Source organism: Crocodylus siamensis, chromosome 3, assembly GCF_052110815.1.
Source record: "Crocodylus siamensis isolate JL-2025a chromosome 3, ASM5211081v1, whole genome shotgun sequence".
NCBI lineage: Eukaryota > Metazoa > Chordata > Crocodylia > Crocodylidae > Crocodylus > Crocodylus siamensis.
The window spans coordinates 200,811,761-200,831,534 of NC_143397.1; the positions used below are offsets into that span (position 1 = coordinate 200,811,761).

General features: G+C 39.8%; 1 protein-coding gene across 18 annotated transcripts in view; it reads right to left on the reverse strand.

Annotated features, from left to right (window-relative positions):
* EYA1 (EYA transcriptional coactivator and phosphatase 1) overlaps positions 1-19,774 on the reverse strand; it is a 268,703-nt gene that overhangs the window by 107,252 nt on the left and 141,677 nt on the right. For 7 of the 18 annotated variants that reach the window (XM_090040155.1, XM_090040152.1, XM_090040154.1 and 4 more), the window contains 3 exons: positions 17,282-17,331; positions 15,750-15,877; positions 13,686-13,748 (listed from right to left, as the gene is read on the reverse strand). In XM_090040155.1, the coding sequence (XP_089896281.1) occupies positions 13,686-13,748; positions 15,750-15,877; positions 17,282-17,331 (241 nt within the window). Of the gene's footprint in view, positions 1-13,685; positions 13,749-15,749; positions 15,878-17,281; positions 17,332-17,489; positions 17,646-19,774 lie in introns of those variants that run through there. The other 11 variants (XM_090040156.1, XM_090040150.1, XM_090040160.1 and 8 more) reach the window with 8 other exon arrangements.

Consider the following 19,774-nt stretch of genomic DNA (forward strand, 5'->3'; position numbering starts at 1 on the left):
AAGGAAATCTCTCAGGATTCTCCCTTCACTGAGCTTTCCTTCTTTCAGGGCTGCAAGGATGTAAAAATAAAAGGGACCACCTGTGTCATCAAGTCCAATCCAATCACAGACAACCACGTCAGGTAAATTCCATGTATAAACTTATCAGCTTCATCAAACTCCATTTTAAAATCTGTTAGTTTTTTTGCCCCTACCTTTCCTGAGTCTTAGAACCTTTATTCCTTTGATGTTTAATAGAAGGTTCTCCATTTATCCATGCCCAGTTTATACCCATTTGTTTTTGTGCTAATATTATACTTTAGCTTTAAAAAGCCCTCTGGTGTTTAACCCTCTTCACTTCATGTATTTGAAAAACAATCATATCCCCATGATAATTTTACAAGACACTGAAACATTTCTATTACTATCCTTTGGTGAATCCAAGATAGGAATTAAGGTGCCATACTACACTTATTTGCAAAGAAAGGTCCCACCTGTTTAGTGTACCCTAATGAGTTCATAATGTCACCTTTAGAAATGTCATTCTAAAATTCTTTAGTAGTACTATTACCACTATCAATATGTAGTACTCTGAAATACTTAGAATCATAGAATCAAAGAAAAATAGGGTTGGAAGGGATCTCAAGAGGTCATCTAGTCCAACCCCCTGGCTTGAAACAGGAGCATCCCAAATTAGGTTATCCCAGCCAAGACTCTGTCTAGCCAGAACTTAAAAACCTCCAAGACTCCACAACCTCTCTGGGTAACCTGTTCCAGTGTTTTACTACCCTCCTAGTAAGGAAATGTTTCCTAATATCTAACCTAAACTTCCCTTGCTGCAACTTGAGAACATTGCTCCTTGTTCTGTCATCTGTTACCACTGAACATAATCTAGCTCCATCCTCTTTGGAATCTAGTGGAAGGCTGCTATTTAATCCCCTTTCAGTCTTCTGTTCTCCAGACTAAATAAGCCCAGATCCCTCAACCTCTCCTCATAAGTCATGTGCTCCAGCCCCCTCACCATTTCCACTGTCCCCAGCTAGACTCTCTCCAATTTGTCCACATCCTTTCTGTAGTGGGGGGCCCAAACCTTAACATAGTAATCCAAACTATGTCCTCACCAGTACTGAATAGAGGGGAATAATCACTTCTGTTGATCTGCTAACAGTCCTACCGATGCAGCCCAATATGCTGTTAGCATTCTTAAGTCAGCTCACAGAGGTAGTGAAGGCTAAGGATGTGGTAGTCATGGGGGACCTGAACTTCCCGGACATCTGCTGGGATGAGCAGTCAGCCAGGTCTGAACACTCACGTAGGTTCTTAGACAGAGTGCAGGACCTCCATCTAACCCAGGAGGTGCACAGCCCCACCAGGGGAGACGCCTTGTTGGACTTAGTGCTGGCCACGGGTGATGACCTAGTGAGGGGGCTGCGGGTGCTCGATCACCTGGGCGACAGCGATCATTGCCTGCTGGAATTCACCATCCAGCGCAAGGTGGCAAAGGCATGCAGTAAGGCAGCGGTCCTAGATTTTAGGAGGGCAAACTTCAGCGAGCTAAGGAGGATAGTTGGAGAAGCGCTGAGGTCCCAGAGGGGAGGGGAGCCAGGTGTCCAACGAGAGTGGTCGCTCCTTAAGGAGACGATCCTCCAAGCCCAAACGAGGATCAAAGGGAGCCTCCATGGTTCTCCAAAAGCGTCCGGGAATGTCTCCTTGCTAAAAAGGAGGCGTATACCCAATGGAAAGAAGGGGTCATCGCCAGGGAGAACTATTCTGCAGTTGTTCGGGGATGTAGGGGGTTAGTTAGGAAGGCCAAGGCAGAGATGGAACTAGGACTAGCTTCCCAGATTAAGGACAATAAGAAGTCCTTTTTTAAATACATAGGGGGCAAAAAGAAGGTCCCGGGTAACGTGGGGCCCTTGCAGGACGCGTCGGGAAATCTGGTCGTCACACCAGATGACAAAGCTAACATGTTTAATGATTTCTTTGCCTCCATCTTCCTAAGTAGGGACCAGAACAGCTACCTCCCTGCTGGCCCCCCCTCGGGCCCTGAGGGAGGCACACCGGGGTTAAGGGTTAGCGAGGATTTAGTTAGAGAGCTTCTGGAGGGGCTAGACATATTCAAGTCTGCCGGTCCGGATGATCTCCACCCTCAAGTTCTAAAGGAATTGGCCAAGGTCATTGCAGGACCCCTGGCACAGCTTTACAAGCATTCATGGTGCTCTGGAGTGGTGCTGGAGGACTGGAAGAGGGCCAACGTGGTTCCCATCTTCAAAAAAGGGAGGAAGGAGGACCCAGGAAACTATAGGCCAGTTAGTTTTACCTCAATCCTAGGCAAGCTGTTCGAGAAAATTATTCTGGCACACATCCAGGAGGGGCCAGCAGGGGACTGCATGCTTAGGGGCAACCAACAGGGGTTCATCAGTGGCAGGTCCTGTCAGACCAACCTGGTGGCCTTTTACGATCAGATCACCAAATCATTAGATGCAGGGGTAGCATCTAAATTTGTTGATCAAGTTTGCTGTTCAAATTTGCTAATGACACTAAGATGTGAGGGGACGTGGGCACACTAGAATAAAGCAACAGGCTACAAACAGACCTAGACAGGTTACAAGGGTGGGCGGATGAGAATAGGATGGGATTCAACACAGACAAGTGCAAGGTGATGCACCTGGGGAGGAACCACCGGCACCATACCTACACCGGAACTCCACTTTTGTCAGCACGGAGACGGAAAAGGATCTTGGAGTCATCATTGACTCCAAGATGAACATGGGCCAGCAGTGTGGGGAGGCAGTTGGGAAGGCCAACCGTACCCTGTCGTGCATCCATAGATGTATCTCGAGCAGGTCCAAAGAGGTGATCCTCCCCCTCTATGCGGCACTGGTCAGGCTGCAGTTGGAATACTGCATCCAGTTCTGGGCGCCGCACTTCGAGGGATGTCAACAGCATGGAGAGGGTCCAGAGGAGGGCCACTCGCATGATCAGGGGACAGCAGGGCAGGCCCTATGAGGAGAGGCTACAGGACCTGAACCTGTTCAGCCTCCAAAGGAGAAGGCTGAAGGGGGGTCTTGTGGCCTGTTATAAACTAGTCAGGGGGGATCAGCAGGCATTGGGGGAGTCAATGTTCCCCTGAGCACTTCCTGGAGTGACCAGGAATAACGGTCACAAGCTGGCAGAGGGTAGGTTTAGGTTAGATATCAGGAGGCGCTACTTCACGGTCAGGGCGGCTAGGGTCTGGAACCAACTTCCAAGAGAAGTGGTGCAGGCTCCTACCCTGGGGGGTTTTAAGAGGAGGTTAGAGGAACACCTTGCTGGGGTCGTTTGACCAGTGCTCTTTCTTGCCATGGCAGGGGGTTGGACTAGATGAATTGCTCAGGTCCCTTCCGACCCTAGAAACTATGAAACCTCATGATATTTCTTTTGGTACGACGGTACAATCCTCCAATTTGCCTAGGTCTCTATGAATCCTAACTCTACCCTCCAGCATATCTACTACTCCCCCCAGCTTGGTGTCATCTGCAGACTTGCTGAGGGTACACTTCATGACATCTTCCAGGTCACTGATGAAGATATTGAACAAAACCAGCCCCAGGACCAAGCCCTGGGGCACTCCACTTGATATGGGCTGCCAACTAGACACTGAATCATTGACTACCATCCTCTGAACCCAATGATCCAGCCAGTTTTCTATCCATCTTATAGTCTATTCATCCAACCTTTACTTCCTTAACTGGCCTGTGAATATGCTGCGGTAGACCATATCAAAAGCCTTGCTAAAATTAAGGTATACCACACCCACTGGTCTCCCTACATCCACAGAGCCAGTCATCCCATCAAGGAAGGCAATCAGGTTGGTCAGGCATGACTTGCCCTTGGTGAATCCATGCTGGCTGTTCCAAATTACCTTCTTCTCCTCCAGTGAATTCCTCCAGTGAGGACCTGTTGCATGATTTTTCCAGGGACTGAGGTGAGGCTAACCAGTCTGTAGTTCCCTGGATCCTCCTTTTTCCCTTTCTTAAATATGGGCACTATATTTGCCCTTTTTCAGTCACCACAAATTTTCAGAGATAAGGTCAGCAGCTCTGTAATTACATCAGCGAACTCCATCAGCACCCTTGGTTCACCCCATCTGGCCCCACAGACTTGTATATATACAGCTTTTCTAAATAGTCGCCAACATGTTCTTTTGCCACTGTTAGCCGCTAACATCCTCCCCATACTGTGCTGCTAGGTGCAGTAGCCTGGAAGCTGATCTTGCCTGTGAAGACTGAAGAAGTGAAAAAAAACATTAAGTACAGGTTTCCCTTGCTTCATGCTGTGCAAGTATTCCTGGAAAATGACATATAACTCGAATTTGCATAAAGGGAACCCAGTCTACAATATAAAACATAGGGATATGTTCCAAGACCTTGACTGTACTAACACTCAGACCCATTTCTACTACTTTTACAAGACAATTTTGGTACTCACCAATAGCAGATGGTATGAACAAGCACAGAGCACTATCATAATGGGGATGGCAACTACAGAAACACTTGTCGCAGACAACAAGCAATGAGCACAGATCCACACAGGAGACTACATTTTGGTGTGTGTCACTGCCACAATGCACCCCACAAAGCAGCTGACTGCAGGCTTTCACCACACTGATTGCATAAGAGTGAAATTATCTCGCATACAACAAATTTTTGGCATAAAAAAGGTAAGTGCATAAGAGCGAATTGACACATACAGAACCCACATAAAGCGAGGGAAACCTGCAGTTCAGCCTTTTCTGCATCATCTGTCCCTAGGTTGCCTCCCCCATTCAGTAGGGAACACACGTTCCCTGATCTTCCTCTTACTACTGACATACTTGTAGAAACCCTTCTTGTTATCTTGTTACCCTTCATATCACTTTGCTAACTGCAACTCCAACTGTGCTTTGGCCTTCCTGACTTCATCCCTGCATGCCTGAGCAATAATCTTCTATTTATCCCTAGTTGTTTGACCAAGTCTTCACTTCTTATAAGCTTCCTTTTTGTGGTTTAGCTTACCGAAGAGTTCCCTGCTAAGCCAAACTGGTCTTCTCCCATACTTGCTTGTCTTCCTGGTATGTATTTACTCATCTTTACATACCTACATCTTGTACATATTTACACATCCACCTGAGTATATACAGGCTTTAAAGCGGGCATGTCCTCAAGCCAACAGCAAAGTAGTGTGTGTGTGGGGAGGAGTTGGGGGGAGACAATGTTTTGGTGATTATGCTATTACCTTAACATATAACTAAAATAATATTTTAAACAAAAAACATTTTGATGAAGACAAGTAGGATCAGGGCAATAGCATCTAGGGCTACCAATCAACTTTTAAATCAGAATGTTTAGTTGAAAAGCATAACCAAAGAAGCAACATACATTTAAAGCTTCTGAATAAAGAACAGAAGATAACGGTAACAGTTAAGAGATTGAATTTTATAACAAAAGACCTTTGGTGTTCAAAGATTTCCATGTGTCATTATGACATGACAACCATGAATTGTTACCTCTTGGTTACAAACAGATCGATCGAAGGATTCCCATGTTCAGCAGAAGAAGGTTTATCAAAGGAAACCTAGTTGTTTTATTGATCCTCATCCCACTCCCCTCCTAAGTGCTAAAATGCCTTTTAAACTTATCAGAGTACCTGGCTTGTTCCAGGTAAAGTCATCACTGGATAAAATGAACCCTTGCAGAATCTCAGAAAAGTGCATATCTCTTTGTGAATAAAAGACTGTTAGTTTTGATTTTTCTGCTTTTAAACATCACTAGCAAAGAGACTTCTGACACATCCCTTCAGAGACCACTATCCAACCCAATCAAGCTAACTGTGAAGAAGCTTTTGCTCATATTTTAACTTTAGTTTCTCTTCCTCTGGTCTGACCCACATATCTTTGTTCCATATTCTTTGTTGGAGGTAAGACAGTTAAAATATTTATCAGGAGTGTTCCTGGATCTATTCCTCCATCATTTGGACAGAACGGATGAGATGATTTTTGGGGTGGTGATACCATTTTTTTTCTTCCTATGATCTCCACAGAGAACGTGTTTGTGGACACTATTTTCTCTACAGATAATGGTTGATATATAATTCTTTAAGGTCTGTGTGTAACTTGCTAGTATTCTTTAATCTTTCTAAACAAGGCTTAGATAATAATGTGCAATGATACAAGCCCATCCTTCAATGAGCAAAAAAGATTCTCCTGAATACCCAGCTAGAAACCCAAGAGGGTCTTCAGCCAGAACATGACGAGCTAGGTAGTGAAAAACTAGGACAATATTTAATTTGAACATGTATCACCAAGACATGAAAGACAGAAACGGAATGCCCAAAGCCTGAAAGGCTGCTTATATGTAGAGAAGAATTTCCCTTCCCTCTTGGCCAGGCTCTAAAGTCCAGGACTGACCGACTGAGCTGGAGTCAAATTCGTTCAGATTATGAATAATAGCATTAGTTAGTATTCTCATTGTGCCAGTATCAGGAAACTCCCTTGGTTGATCTAACAGTCTCCTAATTAAACAAGGCAGCACAATGACTTCCCTGTTATTTCTGTTGGCTCTAGAATTAGATGATGTTTGTAAACCTTTGAAGTATATTATACAGTCTTTTGAAAGACTACTAAATCAAACTGTTCTGGTAGCTACAGACTCTCAAGAAGCATGGGTTTCTGAAGTTGCTACGTTTCTGTATTCAACATCCTCTTCTACTAAGAGAGGAACTTCTAACTCAAGTCTGTTATGTAAGGGTCACCAATTTCCCATGTTCACCTCCTGAACTATGAAGGAAGTATTACCCCCAGAAGGTAATTTGCATGCAAGACATTTTTATCCATCATTTTGAAATAGTGGTACCTGATTTGTAGTTTCTGATGAAGCTACCTCCATTTAAAACCCAATTTTAAACATCTCTGCCATGCATTACCACCCTCAAACAAATCTCCTTGGAATGTCATATCCTACAACCTGGAAGTTTATTTGGCAAGTTTGGAAAAGGAGTTTTATTCAAACAACAATGTTTGAAAAATATCCCAGAAATTCACCTTTTAAATAATTTTCTTAATTTGGTTGGAAATCTCTGAAATGGCTTCACCTATAAACTTAAAACTGATTTTTTTTGGCTTGTTTTAAAAGGGGTGCGTTTGGAAAAAGGGAAGGGGTGAAGGAAGTATTTGAGAGACTATGAAGAGAAGATTATGTTTTCACATTTACACAGTGATATGTTTATACATGTGGATTCAATATTCCTAACATCAGACCTTGCTATCAGAGCTGCTGGATCAAGCCAGAAGGGCAGGGTCAAGGTAGACTACAAGGAGAAGCAGAGGACAATTACTTAGGAAGTGAGGATTTACACTCATATGGAAGAGTATGAAAGCAGCGCCCCAGGACTTCTGAACAAGGAAAGGCAACAAGAAGGTTCTTGGGAAAGAACACAAGAGCCTGGAAGAGGAACATAGGAGCCTGGCAAGTGACAGAAGGAAGAATGGAGGAAGAAGTCATAAGTTTAGGTTGTCTAGTCATCTACTTCCTTCCCAGGGAAGCATGAACAATATCATGGATTGTCAAGGAACCAGAATCCAGGATATACCCCAGAATCCAGGGTATATTTGCATAGGTGACTGGACTGGATCCATTACAATCTTTTCTATCACATGCTTGTCTTCCTATTCTCGACTAGGTAGGTCTTGACACTACAATGAGACTGTACTCCCTCCCCAGCTAATTCAATTTAAACTGTTCTCATACTGAGGTAGATGTTACTGCATCAGTAACACTTGTTTTACATCTTCAAGATTTTCTTTAAAAGGTTTAGAAACTTTATGATATATAAATGGCAGAAAGTCTGGAAATGGAACCAAAAACTCCCTCAGTGCTAAGGTGATCATCATCCTAACATCAGTCAGTAATTTTACAAAATTATACAGAATGGTTAATTTGTTAGGGGTGTGTGAAATGGGCCATATTAAATTCAGATTTGGCCTGAATTGGAGATAGTGTTTCGATTCGGATCACTATCCCCAATTCAATTTGAAGATTCAATACTGATTCGGAGAATCAGCAATTCAGCCATAGACACAGCTTTAAATGTTTTTTCTACATTCCTCGAGATACCAGGGGCAGCTCATGAATGCTCCACTGCTGGGGTACATGGAGCATCCCACAGGAGCGTGGGGGTGCTCCCCATGTGCTCAGTGGTGAACCTGGAAGTGGACCAGAAGTACTTCCAGTCCACTTCTGGGTCTGCTGCTGAGTGCATGGGCCCCCCCTCCCCATTATCCCCCCGGCTCAGCGATCAGCCATGGGCGGACCTTGGGTGCCCCCCGCTAGATCCAGGAGGCAACAGTCACTGATCTCAAGTTTATTAAGGAGGCCATCCTTGATGGACTGGCCCAGGCTAACATTCTAAGGGATAGCCAGCACGGGTTTGTTGCAGGTAGGTCTTGTTGGACCAATTTCATTTCCTTCTATGACCAGGTGACCTATCACCTGGACGAGGGAGAAGAGATTGATGTCATATATCTTGACTTCAAAAAAGCTTTTGATCTGGTATCCCACGATCGCCTCTTGGCCAAACTGGCCAGTTGCGGCCTTGGCTCCACCACGATCCGCTAGCTGGGAAATTGGCTCCGTGGTTGGACCCAGAGGGTTGTAATCGATGGCAGTCACTCATCATGGTGCCCTGTGACCAGCGGGGTCCCTCAAGGCTCTGTCCTTGGACCCATACTGTTCAACATCTTCATTAATGATGTGGACATTGGAGTCAGGAGTGGACTGGCCAAGTTCGCCCATGACACCAAACTTTGGGGCAAAGCATCCATGCCAGAAGATAGGCGGGGGATCCAGGCTGACCTGGACAAGCTCAGCAAATGGGGGGACGAGAACCTGGTGGTGTTTAACACCGAAAAATGCAAGGTTCTCCACCTTGGGAGGAAAAACCTGCAGCATCCTTATAGGCTCGGCAGTGCTACATTGGATAGCACTACAGAAGAAAGAGACTTGGGGGTCATCGTTGACCACAAGATGAACATGAGCCTGCAATGCGATGCTGCGGCTAATAAAGCAACCAAAATGCTGGCTTGCATCCATAGATGCTTCTCGAGCAAATCCCGGGACGTCATTCTCCCCTTGTACTCGGCCTTGGTGAGGCCGCAGCTGGAGTACTGCGTCGAGTTTTGGGCTCTACAATTCAAAAAGGATGTGGAGAAGCTTGAGAGAGTCCAGAGGAGAGCCACGCGCATGATCAGAGGTCAGGAAAACAGATCTTACAATGATAGGCTGAGAGACATAGGACTCTTTAGCCTGGAAAAGCGTAGGCTCAGGGGTGATCTGATGGCCACCTATAAGTTTATCAGGGGTGACCACCAGGATCTGGGGGAACGTTCATTCACCAGAGCGCCCCAAGGGATGACGAGGTCGAACGGTCACAAACTCCTGCAAGACCGTTTCAGGCTGGACATAAGGAAGAGTTTCTTTACTGTCCGAGCCCCCAAGGTCTGGAATAGTCTGCCAGCGGAGGTGGTTCAAGCACCTACATTGAACACCTTCAAGAGTAAATTGGATGCTTATCTTGCTGGGATCCTATGACCCCAGCTGACTTCCTGCCCTTTGGGCAGGGAGCTGGACTCGATGATCTCCCGAGGTCCCTTCCAGCCCTGATGTCTATGAAATCTATGAAATCAGGGGACATGGGGAGGCCCCCAGAGCACTCCCCTGTGGACATAGAAGTGGACCAGAAGTGCTTCTGATCTACTTCTGGCTCTGCTCCTGGGCACACTGGGGAGTCCCTGTGCTTCTCACACTGGGGAGTTCCCTTATGCTCCATGCACCCCACCATTGCAGTATTGACAAACTACCCGCTACCTTGAGGTATGTAGAAAAAACATTTAAAGCTGTGGTTATGTCCAAATCGCTGAATCTTTCCAAACCTCTGCAAATCATTTTCAAGGGTTCTGATTTGATTCAGAGAGATTAAAGGGTCTCCTGATTCATTTCAGAGTCGGCAAGTCAGCCACTGAATCTAATCAGGAACCAAAGCTTTGCACAGCCCCATAATTTATCACAGAAATAAAATTAAAGATGCATGTATTTCTCAATTAAGGGATTAAATTCCAATACATGACCAAACTAAAAAGTTAATCCCTACAAAAGGCTATTTTTGGTGCCACATAAGACTGTTAAAAATACAACTTGAAAGCTCAATATATTGTATGCCTACATCATCATGTAATCAAAACATATCACAGCACCAAAAAGACCATTTAATTTCTACAAAAGCTAAATGTTATTCTACCCCGCAGACACACTGAACTTTGTAAAACAAGACTGGAACTACATATTTAGTAAACAATATAAAAATTAGTGGCATTCTTGAAAAATCTATATCCCCTTTCATAACAAAGAAATGGAAAGGGCTGAATGGAGAGTGCAAGTCAGGTAGGCTGAAAATTAAAAAGAATGATGACAATGAAGAAGCATAGAAATCTCTTCACTTTTCATTGTCTGACTGATTTTTTTTTTTAACCTGAAAGAATGTTTGTAATGATTTTGGATGTTAACTTGAATTTACTGAAACATATTTTCAAACTTGCGTCCATTTAAAAAAAAAAAAAGATTTCTGTTTGTCCCTTATACATTCTAGATAACCTTCAGCATATGTAGTTAATAGAAATTCTATAATAGGCAGCATAGCTAGGCATTTTCCTCAGAGTTAGCTTGATAATGGTAAGGAAGTCAGGGAGGCGTAACATGATGCCTGAACACCCTGGGCAGCAGCACTGCATGAGCTGCTGACAGAATGGTGGCAGCCATTTCTATTCTCCCTCCACTCCCCCACAGTTAGGACCTGGGGCTAGTTCCCTGGTCATACTGGGAAGTTATCTTCCTGAGGCTTCAAAGAGTAACCAGTAAAGTCCTCAAATATAAAATACAAGCTCATGATAAACCCATTGTTGGTGCTTCCTTTTGAACTCATGAAGGTGGATTCCAATTCCCCAGGCTTAAAACTATTTTTCTAACAGCGATCTCCTTGTCCAGGAAGTTTTAGCCATCTTTGTCAAGGGATCACATCCTGGTTTACATCAAGGCAAAGTAATTTACAGATTAGAATGGAGATTTTCAAAGCCACCAAACATACTGAAATTAAGGGTTCCTTTGAAAAATTCAGCCTCTACTTGTTATCCATTTTTCCCACAGAGGCATTTCCATTTCTATAGAAACTTCTGTTCCTTTTTTCAGATAGAAGCATATCCATACATTTAATATAAATGGGATGCAAGAAGTTAAGGGGGAAAAACAGACTACCTGTTTGTTCCTTTGGGTTCAAGACAGCAAAATGACAAACATGAGGGGCAAAGGCTGCAGTTTTCTGGGTAAGCTAGTTCCATATCAGTCATTAATATCAGCTGCAAGAGACCTCCTGAGGTCCCTTCCAACCCTAATTTTCAATGATTCTGTGATTCTGTTTCTACTTTTTGACTATTCATGGGACATGATACCCATTAACTGCTAGAATTAGCTACTTGATTTAGCAGCTTATTTCAGAAGTGTAGAAGACTGTTTACTCATTTCAATCCCTTCCCTGTATCCAACCTGCATTTTTTTCAAAGCTTGGCACTGACTGAATAGAAATAGTACCACTGATGAAAAGTAATTTCTTACAAGAGAACTTGAGGGTCTTTTCTTAAGTTTCCCAGCAACAGCCTTGATATACAAGCTTTTCTCCTACAGGAAGACACATATCCAGGGATCAAGGTCCTAGTAAAGGACATGGAAGACCCACATTCACTTCCCTGTGCTGCCACAAACTTCCTGGGTGACTTTGGGTAAGTCACAAAGTGACAGGTTTTTTTAAAAAAATGGTATTTTGGCTTTTATTAAAGCACAATAACAGCTCTTCCCTTCATCACAGGGATGTTATGGAAATAAATACTTAAGAAGATTGCGAGATGTTCAAATGTTGCAGTAATAGGGGTCATACAGGTACACCAAGACACTCTATTCCTTTCTTGGAATGCCTTTTCTTAACCTTTTCAGAAAAACATTTTAGTGCTATCACCACACGTATTAGAAGCTCCCTATTTAAGCAAGATCGGTCCTACATATCCCTTTATAGTGGATATGTAGGATAGGGACAGGGAAGTGAAGTTCTAATTCATGTACTGGCTTAGGGAACTATGCTAACTAGATTGGCATAGGGGAAACAGAAGAAACCAAGTGAATCAATCAGAAATTACTTTTGGCTTTGCCTTAAACATCCTCACCACACATGCACTGAGACAATAATCTCACAATCCAACATTAATTTAAAGAATACTGCTTTGATTTATGGGAACTAGTGTAATTTGAGAGAGAATGTCACAGAGGAATTGGTGTCTGCAGCAAAAAAGAAGTCAGACCTAATCTAAACTCTTTATAAGTTTTTCTGGATGAGTTAAAAAAAGTCTAGCTGCTCTATCAGAAGCAAGTAAACAGCAAGTGGGTATTAAAATGCAATTTCTCCCCTTGCAATCTGCCTTAAAGGCATTCATGCTTTATATAATGGTTTGGCTTCCCTTTGTACCATTGCCTACTGTGCTGCTTTACAACAAATATAAGTGCCACACCATGTGACACTAAGCAGTCTGAAGGATTATATCCAAGTTGCATGCCGGGATTAAACAGTATGATTTAATCATACAATTAAATCCCTATTCAATGCTTTGAAAGTTTACCACTAAGTGTGAAGCTAAAACTATTAACTAATAACAGCCATATATCTACCAACCACATCCTCTTGTTGTACAATATCAATAAGACACATGTCCAAAACTGCACCTGACAAGAATTAATGAGCATTTGTTTGAAACAGGGACATTTTACCTTGGGACAGATTTTTTTTTTTCTAATTTATTGAAAATATTTTGCACCCTGAGGTATGGACTTCTGCCTAACTCACACAATCAAATAAAACTGAACACATATCTTTGTAATAAATGTATGACATGCAAACATGTAAACCTTGAGGCTCTGATTCTCATTTACATGAAGGCTCATTTACACCAAAGTGAAGAAGAGGTTCCTTGTGCTAATGAGAATGAAGCCCATTCATTCTTGAACAGCAATTTTCACATATTACATTTAACATGTGAAGATTTGATAATGCATCTCCATTCCACATGCAACAAATAAGCAAGCCACACATTATTTATACTAAAGCATTTTAAGGAAAGCAACTGCAAACAAAATAGAATGTAATTCTCTATAGTAGAATTTGCTCTTTAACCTAATCCTACTTCAGGAGTAAGAAAAAAAAGTAGTATGTCCTTAAAAATATAATCAATGGCTGAATACAGTGAATATTCTTTTTAAAATTAATTATCATTTTCCCAAGGTAAGCTAAATATATTTGCTGGATTCATGGCAAACTATTGCCTTCTAGTTCTTATGTAACTTCCACTAATTTAAATCAAAATGTTTTGAGTCTTTCAGATCAGAATTTAGCCCTTTGGTGTTATCTTATTCTAAAATGAATTAAAGTAATATTGCTTTCAGAAATTTTGACTGTGTGTTACTGATGATAACCAGCAATGGGAATTACTACTAGAAATGTTAAATGTTTAGACCAGAAACACTTTTCAAGATAAACGTTTTGACCACATCTTAAAATGCATGCTAATATTTTCGGTGCGTTCACTAGGCTATGCAAACCTGCAGTGGTCTGTGTACTAGTACTTAGCAACCAGTCTGCAGTGCTGAGCAGAGTCATGTCACCTGAAGGGAAATTCCAAACAAAAGAAAATTGTTGGGCTTCATCGCAGATTGTAAAAGTTATTTAAAAAACTTCATCTTCCTTGGTTAAATTTATTTTGAACGAGCAAGCCTTCAACATGTAAATTCTAAAGTCAGAAATAAACCATGTTAAAAATAGCTTGCAGTGGTTTAGTTTACATTCTTCAATAAAACTCAATATTATGCTTACTGACAAACACAGACATTATTTGCAGATGTATTCATTGAATGTTTTTTGACTGACATGGGTGTATGAAAGGAAACTATACATACAACTCGTTGCATAAAAAAAGAAAATTTTGAGATCCCTATGTTATCTTTGTGCCTTATGTGTACAGAGCTCTTATTTAGATTAATAAGTAGTCCGTATCAGATCAAAAGATAGCATGTGCCTCTCTCAGTTCAGAATATATCCTGTTCTGTATTGCTGCAGAGCCTTCAAAATTGCACAGCAGGTACAGAAACCAGGAAAATTTACAACAAAGTCTTTAATGATCAGTAAGGTTTTTACCCATAGTACTGATTAATAGGAATATATTGATTTAATGAAATGAGCTTAAGCTACTATTTTCATAAGTGTCTGAGTCCAAATGAAACTTAAATGGAATTTAAGTCTCTAAGTGCCCAATGACTTAAGAAATGGGACTCTGGGACTCCTGAAAAATGTTATGCTGTACCAAAGGACATCTAATAATGTTTAATGGCAGAAAAAATGCTGTAGACATGATTTTTTAAAATCTCAATTAAAATAGTGAGAAAACCACATTTTTACATAAGCATTTACTTTGCTGTTAATACTGTAGGTTTTTCTTAGAATTAAAAATGATTTAAAGTTCAGATTTACAAACCCTATTTTACAGTAATAGAAGAAAGTAAATTATACACAACTGTAGCACGACTGACTGTCAACCTGATATCCCATAAGCTATCCCAAACAACAGTCGACTCCAATTAGAATGAATAACAGAGATGTTTGGGGAGCTGCAGGGGAACAACATCTGTTTGATTGACAGATGTCTCTTCTGGAAGAACGCAATGCATGCTCATAACCTAAAACGGTTTGGCTGTGTTATTTATGTATAATTGAATACAAAGCCTGCCTTTACTGCAAGAACTACTCAAAGTACATTTATATGAAAATTCTTTATAAAACTGTGATTCTAAAATGCAGTCTTGCTTAAGCATTAGAAACTTTTAATATAGTTAGCTAACTTAATTTGGATTTTTTTATTGCTGAAGTTTTATTGCTGAAGTTTGTTGTTAAGGATGCTTTTCACAACTAATTATACAAGCAACTTAATAGCTCTATATACAACTAATCTATATAAAACTAAAGTTCTCTAAAACTATAATGTACAATTTGTAGGGTAGATATCTGCTCTATTGATAGCATTCAAATTTATATTGAGAACAAAAGATAGGCAGCTGCTAAGTTCACTGATTTTTGCAAACCTGAAAAACATAATATTTTACCATCACTGAATGGATTACACCTGTTTGAATTGTGAACAATCCATCTGTCGCAGAAGCAGACTTCAATTTTAATTAACCTACATGGCAAAATTTTCATAACCAGAGTCACCTGCACTTGCACAAAGTATGAGAAATAGTCATGAGCACTTTTAGTTTGCCTTTTTAGGTAAACACCTGTAAACATTTCCCTTTTTCCATCACTAAAATGAAAAATATTTTGTCAATGAATTTTAACTATCTTGTTTTCAGCAGTGCACATAATACTGACTCAGTGGATTCAAAATATGTGAAGGGAATATAAAACTGGTATGAGAACTATTGCTGAAAGCTGATAATAGTAACTACTGATAAACACTGAACATAGCCTTTATACATCATATTACATAAAGATACAACACCTAAAATAGTAAAATATTTTTCTCTGTATATCACTTACTGCCTGAATGATTCATTGAACAAACATTTGGGACAAAATAAAGGATGAAACAGACAGAGAAAACAGTAGCTCACCTTCTGTGCCATTGGGTGTCATGGAATTATTATTTATGTGAGAATTATCAAGTTTTGGACCACTGGGGGATTCGCTACTACCACTTAGTCGGCTATGCGGGCTTGCTAGATCCTGCATTTCCATAGACCTGAAAACAAAAAGCCAATTTTACCTATACATTCAATTTGCGTATGGAGGAATTGTCCATACATTTATCACAAAGCGCAAGATTAAATTTCTTCAAAAATACTTTTTAACTAATCAGTAGCACTCTCTATCATGTACTTTTTCCTTGGCACTAGTGTGTTAACTCTTGTATTGTCATACTATACATTTGATTCATGATCAACAATCATGTCTAATATTGCAAATCTTGAAAGAATAAAATGTAAAATATAGGAAACTGCTCCTACGATTTTCTGAGCAACTTACACCTTTTAAAGTATGAATGAGGGCAGAATCATAAATATCTAAAGAAATATATCTCCTTAGCAACAGATTAACTCTATTCTTCAAAATTTACCTCCCATTTGCAATTTAATGGGTCTCCAAACCAAATAAAACACTTGAAGTAATTGTTGAAACCTATAGTCTAGTGGCAGGGAATGAGATATTCCTAATGTATGTGTTTACTCTGGCAAACTACTTAATTGTTCCTCTGTTTCCATTGAAACAAATGCAGCATTAAAACATTATTATGTCTGCTAACTTGTTTGCTTTGTGGATTACATAAAGCGTGCCCAATTGAAAAGTGTTAAGGCCAACATACAGTGAATCCATGTAGGCGTTTGCATGCCTTGGTATTCTGCAGTAGCTAAGTTGTCATTTGGTCAAAATAACACCCCCCCCCCCAATTTAGATTCAATGCAAAAAAATGAATATTCATAAGAATCTTGTTTATTGGCTTTATAAAAAAATGTGCACTGACCATGACACATATTCGAAATCTCTCAGCTTGTATCCATTATACTTTTAAACAAAATATATACTACATTAGTCTTTATAATGCCTGAAACTTCTGAAAATGCCAATGATTAACTTTTTCAAAGAAATGTTTCCTTACAGAAAATTTGTAGTTTACTTTTTTCCAAATCAACTGAACCTGTAATGCTTCCACTTTCAATACAGTACTGAAGGAACTTTTTAAAAAGTTACATAAAAATATATCTTTTCTCCCTCTGTGCTTCATTTTTAAACATAAATATTGCTTCAACCATTTGATTTTGCATTTGAAATGAGTTCTGGCTATGAACATTTTAAAAACAAATCTTCCATTTTAACTTGCATCAGTAAAAATTGAACCACACATTTTAAAAGCAAAACTGTGGTTATAAAGCAGATTTTCTTTAAATAAAATGATTCAATTAAGAGCATTTCAGTGCAGAAGTGAATTTAGTCATAGTTTTGACTTCAATGTATAAATTCAACTCATAAATCTTCAAGCATTTAAGTAAAGTTCTCCAGCTTAAAGTGGACAACAATAATAAAAATTTACTGCCACCTGAAATAAATAGCACTTTCCATACAGAGGCCAAATCAATCACATACTTACCTGCAACTTGAAGAAACAGCAACATCTGAACTGGTTTGAGACTTTTGCACCTGCAAGCCAGAGAAGAAATAGAAGCCTCAATTATTTTACTTTAATATGAGGCCTTAATTTAAACAAAGAATATTATTGCAGGTGACAATTCTTTCCTTTAAGCTAAAATGAGGAGGATACTGGAATATCCATATTGTCTTTAAATTGAAGACTCAACTGTTGTTTCCTCCTGCAGGTCCTCCTCCCTTCTCCCCATGTCAGGGGGAAGGCAGCCAAATGACGGGATAGTGATTCATCACTGGCCTGTGACAGCTGCAAACTGGATTACCCCTCCCCCAAGCTACATGCAAAGCAGTCTTGCCAAGGTAGCTAGAAAGTGCCTGGAAAAGGTAGCTATTAACACAGTGAACATGTTGAACTGAAGTAGCTCAAGCATTAAACACCCAGCATCTGCAGAAGATCTTTCATCTTTTGTTATCATTGGCTGAAATATCTCCTTCCCACCCCTTTAACTTTGAACAGTCTCTTAAACTTATCACATTAGATTTCTTCTTAATTTATTCTCTCTCATTTAAAACTAACCATGCATCAGCTTCTGGGCAATTTCAAATGTGGCATGGCAAGTCTGAAAAAGCTAAAATATCTTCTTAAATGGGAAAATACAACAGAGTTGAAAACTTTAATGAACAACCATATTATGCAACCATTTGAAAAGCGTGTCTATTTCTAACTGGGCCATTTACTTAAGGGTTTCACCATATTGCAAAATAAAGCAGATCAAAATGCCAAAGAACAGACATTGCTGGTCAAGAACTCTATTTCTTAAATATTTATTCCATCTAATCATTTTTAGGATTTTCAGATACCAACCATCAAATAACGCTCATTAAAACTGTAAATAACATGAACCTGGCTTTGGTGGCACTGAATCAGAAGGCAGCTTGGTCTTTGCAGTGGAAATAATTGATCAGAACTTCCAAATGAATAAAACAATAACTTCCACCTCCCACCTGATGACTAGTATATTCTCATCTTTGATTATTAGAAAAAACATTATGAAGCTGCATTCTGCTAGACAGCACTTAATACATTTTCTTTTATACTTGACTTTCCTCTATAGCAATAATTGTCAGCAGGTGAAAAATTCAGGTGAGGATAGGCTGTTGGCTTAAAAGAACAAACAAACTTCTTCAGGAAGAGTATATATTGTCTGTAAGTCTGTGTTCAAAATCTTTCATTTCCATTCAACCTGAACTGACATCTCTTAGATGATCACAGAACAAAGACAAGGGAGATGAGGCATTTTAAGTGCCATAAAAATCATCCAAGCATATCTCACTTATGTGTCTGCAGTTTTTGTTATTTTTAACGAGGCAGAATTACTACTTTAAGCAAGAGTAAACCACTGCTAGGAGCAGTCAAACAATGTATAACATTACAAATGATGTCAATAAGCATTCAATAACACATGCAAAAAACCTGCAATCTTTTTATAACTGCATATTTAAAAGCACTGCAAATTGTGCTTTCAAATACATTATAACATGCCAGATCAATGGGAATATCAGATGTGTCTGAAACAGCTAAACCATATTAAAGAGAGAAAAAGAAAAATACTCAGATGTAACATGAAATTTTTTTTACTCCCAACCCCAGAAACTAGCAGAATGCCTCAGGTTATATTGCTCTTCTGCTATTTCTATACACCTGGAATAAATTATAGGTGAGAACTAACTTTGTTTTAAGAGCTATCTTTGCTTAGTAATATGGAAGATCATTTAAAAGATGTCTCCTATGAACACAAGACAAATATTTTAATTTCTATTTTTAATTAGCTAAGCAATGTGGTGTCTGCACTGTATTTTTAACTATTGTCCAGTTCACCTCCACTTATACATTTCTAAAATAAAACAACTGCCAAAGTATATAATTATTCCAAAATATTTTTTTAAAAATTCAGGATTTAAACGGAAAGAAGATGTGCTTTTTTTGCTAGATGTAGCCTCACGAAATAAATATATACCTTTTATGTCTTTTTACACTGTATGGTTTGTGGAAGTTCATATCCATGATCTTCATTTTCATTAGGCATACTTCAGATATATTCCTTTGTGTCTCAAGGATTATTTAAACCATGTGTTGTGTGTTACCATATTTGAAAATGACTCTTTAATCAAAATAACTTTAAAACAACTAATCCTCACTTAGGCTGGTCAGCTGAATCCACATAGCGGTCCAGGAAAAATAAATCTACTCTCAAGAATGCGAATGCAGACAACAATTAGACACAGATGTGAGTGAAATTAGTTACAGTTTACAAAATGCTACACTTCACATGCTCTCAGTTTTTCATGTGTAGTACAAAATTACAATGTAGTAAGGAAGCACACATGATGACTAGTTCATATGGGGGAAAAAAATTCTAGGTTACACTGATTTGATTCTAGTGATTTCTTCCCTTTGCTACCAGTTTCTAGACAAATGAAGCTTGAAAATATATTT